Raw genomic sequence first — 14,524 nt, forward strand, 5'->3', positions numbered from 1 at the left:
CTGGGCCTCAAATCCCTGCCTCTTCCACCATGGGGCTCTGCTTCCTAACAGCCCCACAGGTCTGGGCTCCATCAGCTGAGACCTCAGAGAGGACCACTCCTGACCTCTCTTACTTGGTCACACTCCACTCCCACTCTGACCACCCGGAAAGGTGGAAATGCACTCAGGACATTTTAGTCTTGGGAAGAAGCCGATACTCAGAACTAGAACTGAAAGCTGTAGTAAACAAGAACCAACTAATTTTTCTGGTGACTGAACAGCTGGGATAGCTGACTTATTATGTCAATGATTAAAGATGCAAACCATAAAATAACATACCTTGTTATAACCTCAGGGCTATGACACTGTTTCGATGCAGATACAAGCATTACTTTTCTGCAAAAGCACGGCAGTAGCTGACCAAGGTACGTACACCGGGCTTTCTGTTTTTTTATTAGGTTTATTGTAATATGAAGGATGCGTAAGGGAAAGAAGTAGTTCAGTTCTGCTCCTTTCTAAATTACCCCTCATAAATAAAAATTACTTAGAGCAGAGAAAGTCTTCTAATAGCAGGAGATTTCTTTTATGCCACAAATTCATTCAAATGCTTTCTGAGCTGCTATACTTTTATTTTAATATATTATGCAATTTTCTAAATACCTGTGTAAAATAAACCTAGAGTTGTCTTCCCTGAATATATTTCTATCCAAGTTCACTCAATGGTTCCACATGAAAGTTTTGTCAATGTAGAGTGAATAATATTTGCCTGGACCATGCAGTGGCCAAGATAAGGCTACATTGGCTGTATGTGCCATTTTCCACCAAATATACGTCAATTTTACATACTCTGTAGTTAAACACACAGTTTCATTAAGAAACTGCCCTCTGCCAGCCTGTACATCTGCCTTAAAATCCACAGGAAAGGAAGCAACCTAATAGAAGCTACCATCACTCTGAAGATGTCCTCTATTTAACGCTGCAGGGGGGCAATTAATGAAATTTAACACAAGTTGCTTGTGAATGAAAATACACAGTTTGTGAACTAAATTAAATATACTGAGTAGGAGATGCAAATTTTTATACCAAATTTAACATTAAGATATATTACTTGTTAAAATACATTCTATACTATTACTTTCAAAAAATTCATTTCTGCACTAAAGGCAGTTTTAATTATTTCTTCTTACCATCCTCCCTGAACCTCTTGTTAACAATTTTACCACTTTCCTCTGTAAATAGTTGTTTTCTAAGCCATGGACTGAATTCTAACATGGAAGGAGCCACATCTACCTAATATGGAGTCACACGGAGCCACTGGAAAATCTCACGAAAAAACAACTGGTGGCCTTAAGAAAGAAAGCACTGGTTGCATAAAATTACCTCTCAAAGTAAACTGCTCCACATTAATCTCCAAACAGGAAAACATTGCTACAAATGTTAATATAGCCTATGTAAAATAAATATATCTGTCTGGAATAAATTACTATGGTGACAAGCATACATCATTGAGGAAAAAAATAAATGCTGCACGTGCTCTTAGCTTTCCCACTATAATAATCAGAATTCACATTTAATTTAAGCGTTTGAGACATAACTTACCAATTTAGCAACTTTCCCATAGTCAATCCATCTGACAGTAGCAAAATTTGTAGATTCTGCACAGTTGAAACCATGATTAAAACCAGCGTGGTAGCCATATGGGAAAGTGATCATAAATTCGCCAGCCTCCTGGGTGATCTGCAGGGTAGAAAACATATAATATTTCCCAATTATAAGACTTCCCAAATTGCAAATACAGTTAAAATATATTTCCTATTAAAAAAAAAAGAAAAAATGTTATGATGTCCGAGCTATAAAAGAAGTCCCCCCAGATCCTTTACTTAATCCTTTAATAGTTTTTCAGGAGACTTTTAAAAGAATTTTCTAAACAGGGTGTGACCTTCTGGCAATGTAGTTCAATCATTCAGTCTATAATCAAAGAAATTATATTCTATTTGAAGATGTCTTTGTTTTATGTTATTCAAATAAAGTTGTTCTTATTAGCATTCACTATGTATATTTTAATACTTTAAAAATTCACATTACTGGAATTATATAACAGGACTATCATAACTGACATTTTTCAAGTTAGAGCTATAAAAACTTTGATAACACACGCTGAATATTATGAATTCTTGTTGCTAAAGAGTTGATAGTATTCACCAATTATCCTTTCATAATACTTAGAAAACATTCAATTAACTGCATTCCATTTAATAGTAAAATTTCTACCAAATAGTTATTCAAATATATGTATAATATATAAGTATGTATGAGTGAGTGAGTGCATTTTCAAATATAATTAAACTAGCTTCGGTAAATAAGCCAGCAGCCTAAAAGCAAAGATGAAAAATGTATTCAGTCCATTCCTAATTTTCAGATTACAGAAATTTGGTTTTTTTATAATCACCAAAGCATACAAAACATACCATGAGCTATAGAAATACAGTGAAGCTAAATTTTTCAGTGTTTTTTTTTTAACTTGTCTACTCAATGCTAGACTATCAAATATATAACTCACTGATTCATTCAGTTACCTTGGTTCATTTCAGTCCTAAAATGTTGATAAATGAATGTGTGAGTATGCACTTGTGTGGAAACATACAGGAGACACACTGTATAAATACAGGTGCACACACTGCAATTCAGTTACCATTTTAGGAATGCTAAAATGTTGTGTGTGGAAGTATTTTCTTTCCCAACAATTCTGAAATTTAGCTCATCACCCCCTCCCCTGTGACACCCCAGCAGGTGTTCTATTGCAATGAGCAGCAACTCAGCTGCCACCTGGCAGGCAGAGAATGGCTTATCAGTGTTCAACATGGTTCCAGTTCCATCATTCCGAGCCACGTGAGAACAAAGCCTGATTCTCTCCTTTCCTGGTCTCACTGAATCTCATTAATTATAATTGTGCTTGGAAACTAGGCACTTCCTTGTACCATGTGATAAAACAAAACTCACTCTGCTCAACTGTTTCTAGCCCTATAAGGTGGAGGAAGAGGGTAAGTCTGTTGTCAGTGGGATAAGGAAACTAGCTTCACTGCTCCACTGAATTCCACCTACAATCTTTCTCTACTCTCCCTAGAAAACCCTGTTCTTGCCTTGTTGAAAAAGTACCTGTTCCCATTAAATTGGACCCTAAATGTTATGCCTCTATATAATTTCTAGAAACAGGTCAATCCCAGTTAGCCAAAATATAAGGCTAATTTACCGCCTCTATGTAACAAACTGATATTTAAAAAAAAAAAAAAAAGATATAGGGGTAGACAAGAACAAGTCCCTTTTATTATAAGACTAACCAAGCATCATAATTCCATACGGCAAAAAATGTCAGAAAGGGTAGTGTACGTAATCGAAAAGCAGAAATTAGCTATTTGTTAAACACAATTTCTCATATATATGTATGAATATGTACAAATTCACTGAAAGAAGAAGAAAAAATTGTTAGTCCAACTGCGAAATGATTGCCTAAAGAGAGAAGGTTAAACTGAGGAGGAAGATTGTGTTATTATTTTATATAACCTGTACTGTGCAAAGCCCCTCATATAGATCATCTCTTTTCATCCTCATAATAGCCCTATTAAGTGGTACTATTATTATCCCCATTTTCCAGATGAAGAGACTGAGGCTCAGAAAAATTATGTAATTTACCCAAGTGATGGAATCAGAAATGAACTTGGGAAGTATAATTCTGAAGTCTGTGCTACTCTGTCCCAAGTTACATTATCATCATCAGAGAATAAGCTCCTTGAGGAGCACACAATCATCACACACACTTCGTCAAGGTGGAAGGGGAAGTGGCAGTATTTCATATGAAAAACTGCAACTGCCAATCAGCCCTCTAAATCGCTGGTGTCTCACCATCTGTGGACGAGCACTCACCCTTCCACTTCCCACAAAAGCCACGAAATGTCCCATCCTCAAAAGAGCAGATAAGAGCCTGGTGCATCTAGTGAACTACCAAATAGTGCTTGAAGAGCCTCGGCCCAGAAAGGGGTGTGAGGCACCTGCCTCCTTCTCCCCAAATTTGAGAAAGAAGCTACAAACTCCAAAGTCCTCCATCCTGGGCAAATGAGCCAATCCCGCAGTCCTGCTACTTCATACAACCCCTCTCCAAAGAACAGCTTGATCAATTCCTATCACCAGCCCTAAACCCGCAGAGGTTTTCCTGTCTTGGAGGACTCCAGTCCACTCCTTCTCCTCTGCCTTTTAATATTCCAGCTTAAATAAAAGTGCTTAGTCAGGCTTATGCCAACCACCTGAAAGAACATGCACTGACGATATGTCTGAGACTGGAAAGCCTGATGCCCAGAGGCATCTGCAAGTAAGACAAGGCCCCCCAGAAGGAACGGCCCCTCTGGGGGGGTGCAGCCTCTGACCTCTGTACCTGCAGCAGTGCTGCAGCCACCCACACTTGTGGACCTTCTCCACAGTGCACATCTCCAAGGCACACTTTCTGTCATGGGTAAAAGTATGTGACTAAACCAGTGTTGAAAGTATCCTCATCACATAAGACAAGTATGTCTCATGCATGACTACTGCACAGCCTGTTTGTGAGACAGTGGGACCACCTCAAGTTGGAGAATGTTTCTTGGTCCTTGCAAAAATTCTACTTTCAACAAAGCCTGGGCTGGGGGTGGTGGGGGAGGGAGGTGGAAGACAGGACTTTAAGGGCCTGAGGTTAAGAAGAGGGAAAGATTTAGTCACAAGTGAAAAGCTTCTAAGGTGGAAAACAGCAAGGATTATGGGAAGACAGTCAAATAAAAAATGAAAAAGAGAGTGGAACTATTTTTTAATGTTTCTGAAGTAGCTAAGGACTTAATCCTCCTCCAACTGAGAGAGACCTTTTATTTATCTGGTCAAAAGCTTTTTTCATTTCAGCTTCTTCACATAAAAATGCTCATGCTCTGTAATAATTCTGACCCAGTAACTACCCACGGACACAAAGAAAGAGGGATCTAGCATGTACAGCATCTTACAGAACTTAATCTTCAGAAATACTCCGAAGAAGCAATATCTGATTATTAAATCATCAGGCAATTTTATCCATAATGAAATCTCAATTGTATTATGTCTGAATGCGTTTAGAAATAACATACTGGCACCATAATCACTGATTCTAACCAACCAAACTGCTAATAAAAATTGCTCTGATTTCTTTAAAAAAAAAGAAAAATAGATCACATACACATAAATTTTGTTGCTCATATAAGAGACTTCAATGGAGAAGAGCTATATATCTTATTCTGTCAAATGTGCTACATTTTACTTTCAGTATTGTTGTAAGTAAACTAGAACTGCATGAAATCTCTAGTAAATGCATCTTGAAATAAAAGTAGCTTCAAATTAATATTTAGGTAAATAACTGTTACCTAAATAAAACATGAATCTGAATTTTTCTCCCCACATCCTAAAAATCCTACCTGAAGTCAAAGATATATTAGTTTATGTTAAACTTGTCTTAAATACGAATACTACACACATTAAATGAATTTGTTAAAGAGTAACACTAATATACCTTGTCAAAGGGAATACCATATTTCTTCAATACTGAGGGAGATATCAGTGTCATCTTGTGGCGAAGAAATGCATCACACCCTTGAGAACTGCTTGGGAAAAAACCTAAATGGAAACAGTAATTATAAGCAGTAATGTGTCAATTAAGATAAAATTTCAAATCTTTTTTTAAGCTTATGTTCTAGTACTCTTATAGAATGACAGCTTTACGCAAATATAGACCAAGTCCACCATCAAAAACCCTGGTACTAAAAACCAGAGTCAGAATTCTTAAAAATTAAACAATACATATTTATATCACCAAGGGTTGACCTTTTTTACAAAAAAAAAAAGATCTGCCAAGAGTTGTTTGCATGATATAAAATGACTAAACCTACAACTTCCAATTTGTAACAGCTCTGAACTCAATCTACCTATTAACTGATAAATGGACAAAATATTAAGGGAAGGTAGAAGAGGAAAATCTGCATTTTAACAGAGGAAATCTCTCATTTTAGACTCCTAGAAGCAATCATTCTAGAAGCACTTGTCCCAATGCCCGGCATACAGTAGACACAGCAGTTTCCCACCTTTGTTTCTTTCTGATCGATTTTAAATAGTTTAACTGCTTCTAGTTTCCTGAAGTAACTCCCAGCCAGGGCCAGTCAAAAGCTTGGAAACCTGTCTCACCAGCCTGTATGGGAACAGTACATACTGTTTTGAGGACACCTTTAAATGAAGAAGCTAAACATGCAGCAACCCTTTCATTCAACAGTATATTATGCACTGAAACAGTTGTTTCTCTCCATCTCTGCCTTCAATCCTGCAGTCTGTCTGAGGCAGACTCTCATTAACTCAGTTATGTAAGCTAGAGGAAAATGAATGTGCCTGATATCCTGTTCTTTACCTTCCTCACTCAGAGGGAAAAACCACCACACTGAGAACGGGAAAGCAAGAAGAGAAAGACAAGAGAAACATGGAAGAGACAGAGGAGAATCAGAGAGAGGACCCAGAAGGAACACAGAATCACCAGGAAAGCATGTGTGATGTAGCTGGGTAAAGTGGGAAGAAGCACAGATGCTGTTTAACTCCTCCACTACCAAAATGAAGGCCACTGGAAATGTTACTTACCTAACTCTGTGGCTCACTACGTATAAATAGCTCAAGAATATGACCAATCTGATGAAAGAATTACCAGCACTCACTACCTAATCATGAACCATTTTAACCTCATAGAATAGCAAGGTTTTACAGGAATAGTTTAAAGTAAACAAGCCTTTATTGATGCCACCATGGAGTATGTGAGGCCACAGATCATCGGAAGGAAACAAATGAAACATCTAAAAAAAAGCCATTAGGGTATAAAGAACCACCTGCAAAGAGTAGTATATTCTGCTTAAGCATCTACACCTGGATTTTTAAGATGCCCAACAGACAGAAATATTTAAAAAGTACATCCAACAGAAACATCAGAAATACTATCATTCGCTACAATACCAATGGGAATAAAAGGAATAATTGTGCCCTATCTGGTCATTTAATGCAGCCCTCCATTTATGGTTAATATTCTAATATATAAATAGAAAATAACCTTTGAAAGAATGAAGACCTTAGTGAATGGTGAGAAAGTACCACATAATGCAACGGCCGTATCTATACAATAAGATGTCCTGAGTCTACACCACAGAGAGTAAAGCACGGCAGGGCAGTCCCCAAACACATAGCCCACGGAAAAGTTTTAGCAATACAATTTAAATAGATCTATCAAGCTTTTCAAATCTGTAACTCTGTGCAGCACTGCATGAATTAAGTTTTAAATTAAAATCAATGAAGAAAGAGGAGTCTACTTAATTTTCTTTTGATATGGATTTGTAATCAGGACCTGAACAATGTGATGACTGGTTGTAAGTTAAATTGGAAAACCACTGAAGGAAGGCAATTTGCCATATGTTAAGAACTTCGTATTGGTTCAGAATTTATATTTTCAATAGGCTATCAGAATTATATTTCACATCGCCCTGGAAAACACCTCATAAACCACAAATTATGACATAATGTATGTGTCTCAAAATGAATTTTACCTCAAAATACTTGCAGAAGTACATGGTTCACACTCACCCTCACTCCACCATTTCTTAAAAATATTTTATTCAATATATAAAGGAGCCAGTATAACCAGGATACTATTTGATACAAAATGATAGTATCTTTCAAAACTCAGAACTATGCTGGCTAAAGGAATGCTAGCAGATTTCATAACAAGTGAAAAAAACAAATTTGGAATCACATGTATGAAATATAACAAAAATAGATCTGATAGAAAAGATAAAATTTAACTAAAAATTCAACTTAAGACAATCAGAGTTTTTTGAAAGTCACCAAATAAAGAGAAAACAAGGTATGTGTTAAAATTTTTGCAAGTTAAGTTCTTTAAAATATGCCTTTCAGAACCTTTTTTTTCTATGCTAATATTTACTTTCTTAATGTGCTTTTTTTCTAAGTTTTCAATTTGGAAAGAATTTATTTGGAAGAAGTCTGCTCTTAAACTTACCGTATTTGAATGTTACTACTGCAACATTCTGTAAGACTTTCCAATTTACCAGTCACATAATTGGAGAATCCACTCTTCCATAATCTTGAAAACCAGGAAGTTCCAATAAAGAAACAGTTCTACACTGACCCCTCAAGTATCTAGTAGTGGACACAGCAGCTAGCAACTCACTACCACACCTCACATACCCCATGGCCATCAGGTAACATGCCAGGTGTAGAAGAATACACAGAATAAACCTGGCACATCTTTCTGAGCATCTACTTTTGTCATGCTAAATTACGTGGTTTATATTTGCATACAAACAAATGTATTAAGGGAGCAAGATGCAAAATCTGCATGAGTGTTGTGGAGTGGTAGGGTTTCACTCTCCTCCACTGTAGAGATATTTTGGTGGAAGCACTTGAGAGGCAGCCTACTGTGAGGTGCAAACTATGTTATGGGACTTTGTGTAAATCTTGCCCAACCTCCTCTTACAGACACCTAACACACACGCTTACTTGAACACCAAATTTCCTCTCTCATTTACTGCTCACAACATACACCTTCTCATTGCTATTAAATAGCAGAGCTAAGTTTTAGATGAAAAAACGTAACTGTTTGAACTATTTGAAGTCACCCTCGTCTTGTCCACATGGCTAGCAAAATAAAAGAGAATAACAGTTAAGAATCCCTACAGAGGGCTTCCCTGGTGGCGCAGTGGTTGAGAGTCTGCCTGCCAATGCAGGGGACACGGGTTCGAGCCCTGGTCTGGGAAGATCCCACATGCCGCGGAGCAACTACGCCCGTGAGCCACAATTACTGAGCCTGCGCGTCTGGAGCCTGTGCTCCACAACAAGAGAGGCCGCGATAGTGAGAGGCCCGCGCACCGCGATGAAGAGTGGCCCCCGCTTGCCACAACTAGAGAAAGCCCTCGCACAGAAACGAAGACCCAATACAGCCATAAATGAATGAATAAATAAATAAATGAATAAATAAAAATTAAAAAAAAAAAAAAAAGAATCCCTACAGAGACATGGATTCCTAACACAAGTCCAACAACTCATATAGCCTTGTCTGGTCCCATAATCTCTCAGCTCCTCAATTTCCCCATTCATATAATCAGGATGCTAGTATTACCTTCCTCAGTGGGGTCTTTTTTTTTTCCCCCAGCATCAAGATACAAATGACATATAACATCGTATAAGATATACAGTATAATGATTTGATATATGTATATATTGTGAAATGATTACCACGTTAAGTTTAATTCACATTCATCACCTAAAAACAGTTATAATTTTTTGTGTGATGAGAAGCTTTAAGATCTACTCTTTTAGCAACTTTCAATACAGTATTGTTCATTATAGTCACCATACGGTACAGTACATCCCCCAGAACTTACTCATCTTATAACTGGAAGTTTGTACCTTTAGACCCCCTTCACCCATTTTCCCCACCCCCTGCCTCTGGCAACCACCAAACTGTTCTCTGTACCTATAAGTTTGGTTTTTTAGATTCCACACATAAGTAACATCATACGGTATTTGTCTTTCTGTATCTGACTATTTAACTTAGCGTAATGACCCCAAGATTCAGCCATGTTGAAAGAAATGGCAGGATTTCCTTCTTCCTTATGCCTGAATAATAGTCTATTGTATATATATATATAACAGTTTGCTTTATTCATTCACCTGTCGATGGACACTTAGGTTGTTTCCATGTCTTAGCTACTATAAATAATGCTGTAATATCAGGGGTGCAGATATATCTTTAGGACAGTGATTTCATTTCCCTCAAATATATATCTAGAAGTAGAACTGCTGGATCATATGTCAGTTCTACTTTTAATTTTTTGAGTAACCTTCATACCGTTTTCCACAGTGGCTATCCTCACTGGGTGGATCCTTACGGGAATCCAGTGAGATAATGCACAAAAAACTTAGCCATTATCAAAAAGTGGAAACAACCTAATGTCCATCAACTGATAAATGGAAGAGCAAAATATGGTATATCCTTACAATGAAATATTAGTCAGCTATAAAAAAATATGAGGTACTGCTATAAGTTATAACATAGAAGAACACTACATAAAAGGAGGCAGACACAAAAGATCACATATTATATGATTCCATGTATATGAAATATCCATAATATGTAAATACCTAGACAGAAAGCAGACTACTAATTGCCAGGGGCTGGGGAGGCGTGGGAGGGAATATAGCATGACCAATTAAAAAATATAGGGTTGGGACTTCCCTGGTAGCACAGTGGTTAAGAATTCGCCTGCCAATGCAGGGCACACAGGTTCAATCCCTGGTCCAGGAAGATCCCACATGCCTCGGAGCAACTAAGCCTGTGCGCCACAACTGCTGAGCCTGTGCTCTGGAGCCCGTGAGCCACAACTACTGAAGCCGGCGTGCCTAGAGCCCGTGCTCCGCAACAAGAGAAGCCACCACAATGAGAAGCCCGTGCACCGCAAGGAAGAGTAGCCCCTGCTCACCGCAACTAGAGAAAGCCCGCGCACAGCAACGAACACCCAACGCAGCCATAAATAAATAAATAAATAAACAAATAAATAAAGGGTTTCCTTTTAGGGTGATAAAAATCTCTTGGAACTAGATAGAGGTGATGGTTGCACAATATGAACATACTAAAATGCCACTGTATTGTACACTTCAAAATGGTTAATGGTTTATTTTTACATTTTGTGAACGTTACCTCAATTAAAAAAAATAATAAAACTTAGTCTACTTGACACATAGTAACATTCAATGAATAGTGGCCATTATTATTATCCCTGTTACTCATTTCCACCATGTTGACTCTAGTTATCATGTTAGTTCAACAAATCTTCCATTTCCACCATGATAAGGAACATGTACTCCAGCAATCCCAATAGAGCCCTGAAACCCTAAAAGCATCCCACAATAACATTTGCTAAGACTGCCAAAGTTCTGCTGGGAGTTTTATAGCATGAGGAAGTACAGAATCACATAAGCCCCCTCAAGAACCAGGTGCTATACACATCAAAGGATGCCCTGTATTCAACATAAAAGTGATCAGATGTGAGAAGCACTATTCTAAGTGAAAGAAACAAGACAGAAAAGTCTACACATTGTATAATTCCACTTTTATGGCATTCTAGAGATAGAAATCAGATTAGTGGCTGCCAGTGGTTGCTGGGGGGAAGAATTAATTGCAAAAAGGTACAAGAGAACTTTTGGGGGTACTGGAAATGTTCTATATCTTGATAGTGGTGGTAGTTACACCATTGTATATATTTGTCAAAACTCACAAAACTGTATAGTTAAAGGGGGTGGCTTTTATTGTAAGTGCATTTTACCTCAATTAATCTGACCTAAAAATTTATTAAATGTTTTTAAATTGTTTTAGAAATAGAGCAGATATACTCTAAAAATAGTGTGTTCTTTCCTTCAAATAAGAAGTTTTGCCAACTGTCAACTGGTTTACATTTTCTAATATATTAGCTATTACTAACTAAGCAATTATTTTTGAATCCCAATCTCATATGACAAACACATGCTGCTACTATTAAACCAACAAAATTTTAGCCTTGGAAAAAAATTTAAAAATCAAAGTTCAGTAACATTTTCTATGGATATACAAACACTAGTTTGGAGAAGCTGACGTTAGTTATTAATTGCTTAGGAAAGAAAGGAAAAAGAGAGGGAAGAAGAGGGGAAAGATGGAGAAATCAGACATGTAGAGTGTATGTCCATACTAGCAATAGATTTAAGACAATTTAATTTGAATATAATTGAAATTTACCCAAGTATGCTTTGATAGAGTTTTATACAAGCATACCTCAGAGATATTGCAGGTTCCGCCTGTTCCAGACCACAGCAATAAAACAAATATTACTGTAAAGCAAGTCACAAGAATTTTTTTGGTTTCCCAGTGCATATGTAATTATGTTTATACTATACTGTAGTCTATTAAATGTGCAATAGAATTATGCCCCAAAAATGTACATACCTTAATTTTTAAATACTTTATTGCTAGAAATGCTAACCATCATCTAACACTTTCGTGAGTTGTAATCTTTTCACAACTCACCAATCACAAAACAAACATAATAATGAAAAAGTTTGAAATGTGAGAATTACCCAAATGTCACACAGAGACAAGAAGTGAGCAAATGCTGTTGGAAAAATGGAACCAATAGACCTGCTCAACACAGGGTTACCACAAACATTCAATCTGCAAAAAAAAAGAAAAGAAAAGAAAAAAGTGCATTATCTGCAACTTGAAATAAAGTGAAGCACAATAAAATGAGGTAGGCCTGTAATGGTTTTTGCAATATTCATACGACTGATATGAGGCTTAAAAAATATAGTAGCCATATAAACGAATGGTAAGGAAAAGGACATAGGAAAAGAATATGGAAGGAATGCTTCTGTGGGAAATACTTTTAGAAAGATGTATTTGATTCACATATGAAATTTCTTAACATGCTTCTTAATGAAAAGAACTAATGAGCTATATTATGTGGGGAGAAACCTGGTATTTTTACCCACATTCCTAGTTAAGAGGTCAACATTAGAGGTTTAAGCTGTAGTTGACCTCTCTGTTTTTCCTACCGTTTGCTGAGCAATTAATAATCGGGTAGAAAGTTATCACATTGCAGGCTTCACTCTGCTCCACGTGTCCCATAATCCATCAACATCTCTACTGGAGAGACAAAGCTCCATGCAGCTCTCCAGGAGGGGCGCCAGGAGAAATTCATACTGACCGTGGTATCGAGAAGGATGGTGGTTCTCCTAAACAATTGCCTTATTTTTAACTCTTGAACACAGTGCAGTGAGTAATGGGAAAGTTTTTTCCACTTCAAACTGGTTGGCAGAACACTTAGAGTTAAAATTTCCACCTAATTTAACAGGCATATAGACCATTACACATGGTCTATAGACCATTATATGGTTTTACTGCATTCCTGAGACTGCTTTGTTTCAGCTCCAGCTTTTTCCCACCTTGACACGGCATATGGACCACACACGCGGAAGTCACCCAGGACGCCTCAGGCCAAGCACTTTGGCACAAACAGATCAGTCAAGCTAAACAGGATTTTCCTGGCTCAGCTTCCCCCCTCCACACCCCCCACAGAATCAAAGAACTCTTAATTTCCCTCCATAGTAATCTTTCCCGGCTAGCTGGCATTCCCTTCCTGAATTTTCCTCCCCATTCCCTACCTGTCACTTCTCAGAACTGTCTTTCACCACACATTCTAATTATCCTAACTTGGTGTATGTTATGTATTACTGTCCAATGTTTAAAATCCTACTAGGAACATGGTTGGATATAAAATATTCAAAATTAAACACAGTGTGATATTTGACATCAAAATATGAGGAAGTTAAATTTAGGGATTGTTTCACCATTCTTAATGTAACAACTGATAGTAAGATGAAAATAAACATACCCTGACACACCACACATTGATCTCCATGCCTAAAGCATGAGTTAGGCATGAAGGCAGAGGATATATCACTGGACTTTTTCATTTTTTAGGGCTTAGGGGCCCCCTAAAATTGATTATTCATAATCAAGGGTATTTTATTTATTATCCTTTCAAAACCAAGCACTTTAATACAATATTTTCAGGCTATCATGTAAATGAATGCTTAAGGGAATAATGTATTCATCATTTTGAGAGCTGATAAAAGTACATTTCCTAATTCCAAGTCAGAGGTATGAGAACGGGTCAATTTAGAATGTTTATAAAATTAAAATGACTTGTTATTTAATGCTACTCTTCTAGTCTCTTGATAGCAGTGGTTCATAACCTCTTTTGGACCAAACCCTCTTAATGGATTTGATGATAGCGTCCCAGAAATCCACATATATGCCCAATTTTGAATATAATTTCAGAGAGTCCACAGACTGCCTGCATCCCACCCACAGACCCTTTGTCCACCTCCTGGAATAGGGATACCTGCAAATCAGGCTAAGACTCTGTTCCACAGGTTTAGACTCAAGATAACTCCAGTCATTTAAAAACATACATACACACACACACACACCAAAATTAACTGCTTAAAAAAACTTGAACTAAATTAATCCTTCATAACAATGATTCATCCATTCCTTTTTACTGTCGCTTTTTTAAGGAGTCAAAACGAAAACACTTGTTACAAGTAAATATAAGCCTCCAAAAGAACCGGTGTATTCAACTAACTCTACCATACTGTCACTTAAAACAAAATTCCTGCTGATCATTCACACTTCCAAACTCTGCTGCACAAAGTCCTAACTCACATATTCTTTTCCCAGTAACCAAAATTTTGACCAAAGTAAGCATCTTCAATTTTTCTTAAATATTAGCACTTTATTAACAACGAGAGACCAATGGAATACAGTCACTCACAAAAAAATTTAGCTGCTCCCAATTTACTTTAATCCATATCTTGCTTAACTTAATAGAACCACAAAGATATTGTCTTATTTCTAAAATAGATG

At 37.1% G+C, this 14,524-nt stretch overlaps 1 protein-coding gene across 7 annotated transcripts in view; it reads right to left on the reverse strand.

Moving 5' to 3' along the window:
• Positions 1-14,524, reverse strand: part of KDM4C (lysine demethylase 4C) — a 410,124-nt gene that overhangs the window by 285,090 nt on the left and 110,510 nt on the right. For 6 of the 7 annotated variants that reach the window (XM_036854785.1, XM_036854786.1, XM_036854787.1 and 3 more), the window contains 2 exons: positions 5,537-5,640; positions 1,579-1,716 (listed from right to left, as the gene is read on the reverse strand). In XM_036854785.1, the coding sequence (XP_036710680.1) occupies positions 1,579-1,716; positions 5,537-5,640 (242 nt within the window). Of the gene's footprint in view, positions 1-1,578; positions 1,717-5,536; positions 5,641-12,174; positions 12,213-14,524 lie in introns of those variants that run through there. The other variant, XM_036854790.1, reaches the window with a different exon arrangement.

The sequence above is a fragment of the Balaenoptera musculus genome, chromosome 6 (assembly GCF_009873245.2).
Source record: "Balaenoptera musculus isolate JJ_BM4_2016_0621 chromosome 6, mBalMus1.pri.v3, whole genome shotgun sequence".
NCBI lineage: Eukaryota > Metazoa > Chordata > Mammalia > Artiodactyla > Balaenopteridae > Balaenoptera > Balaenoptera musculus.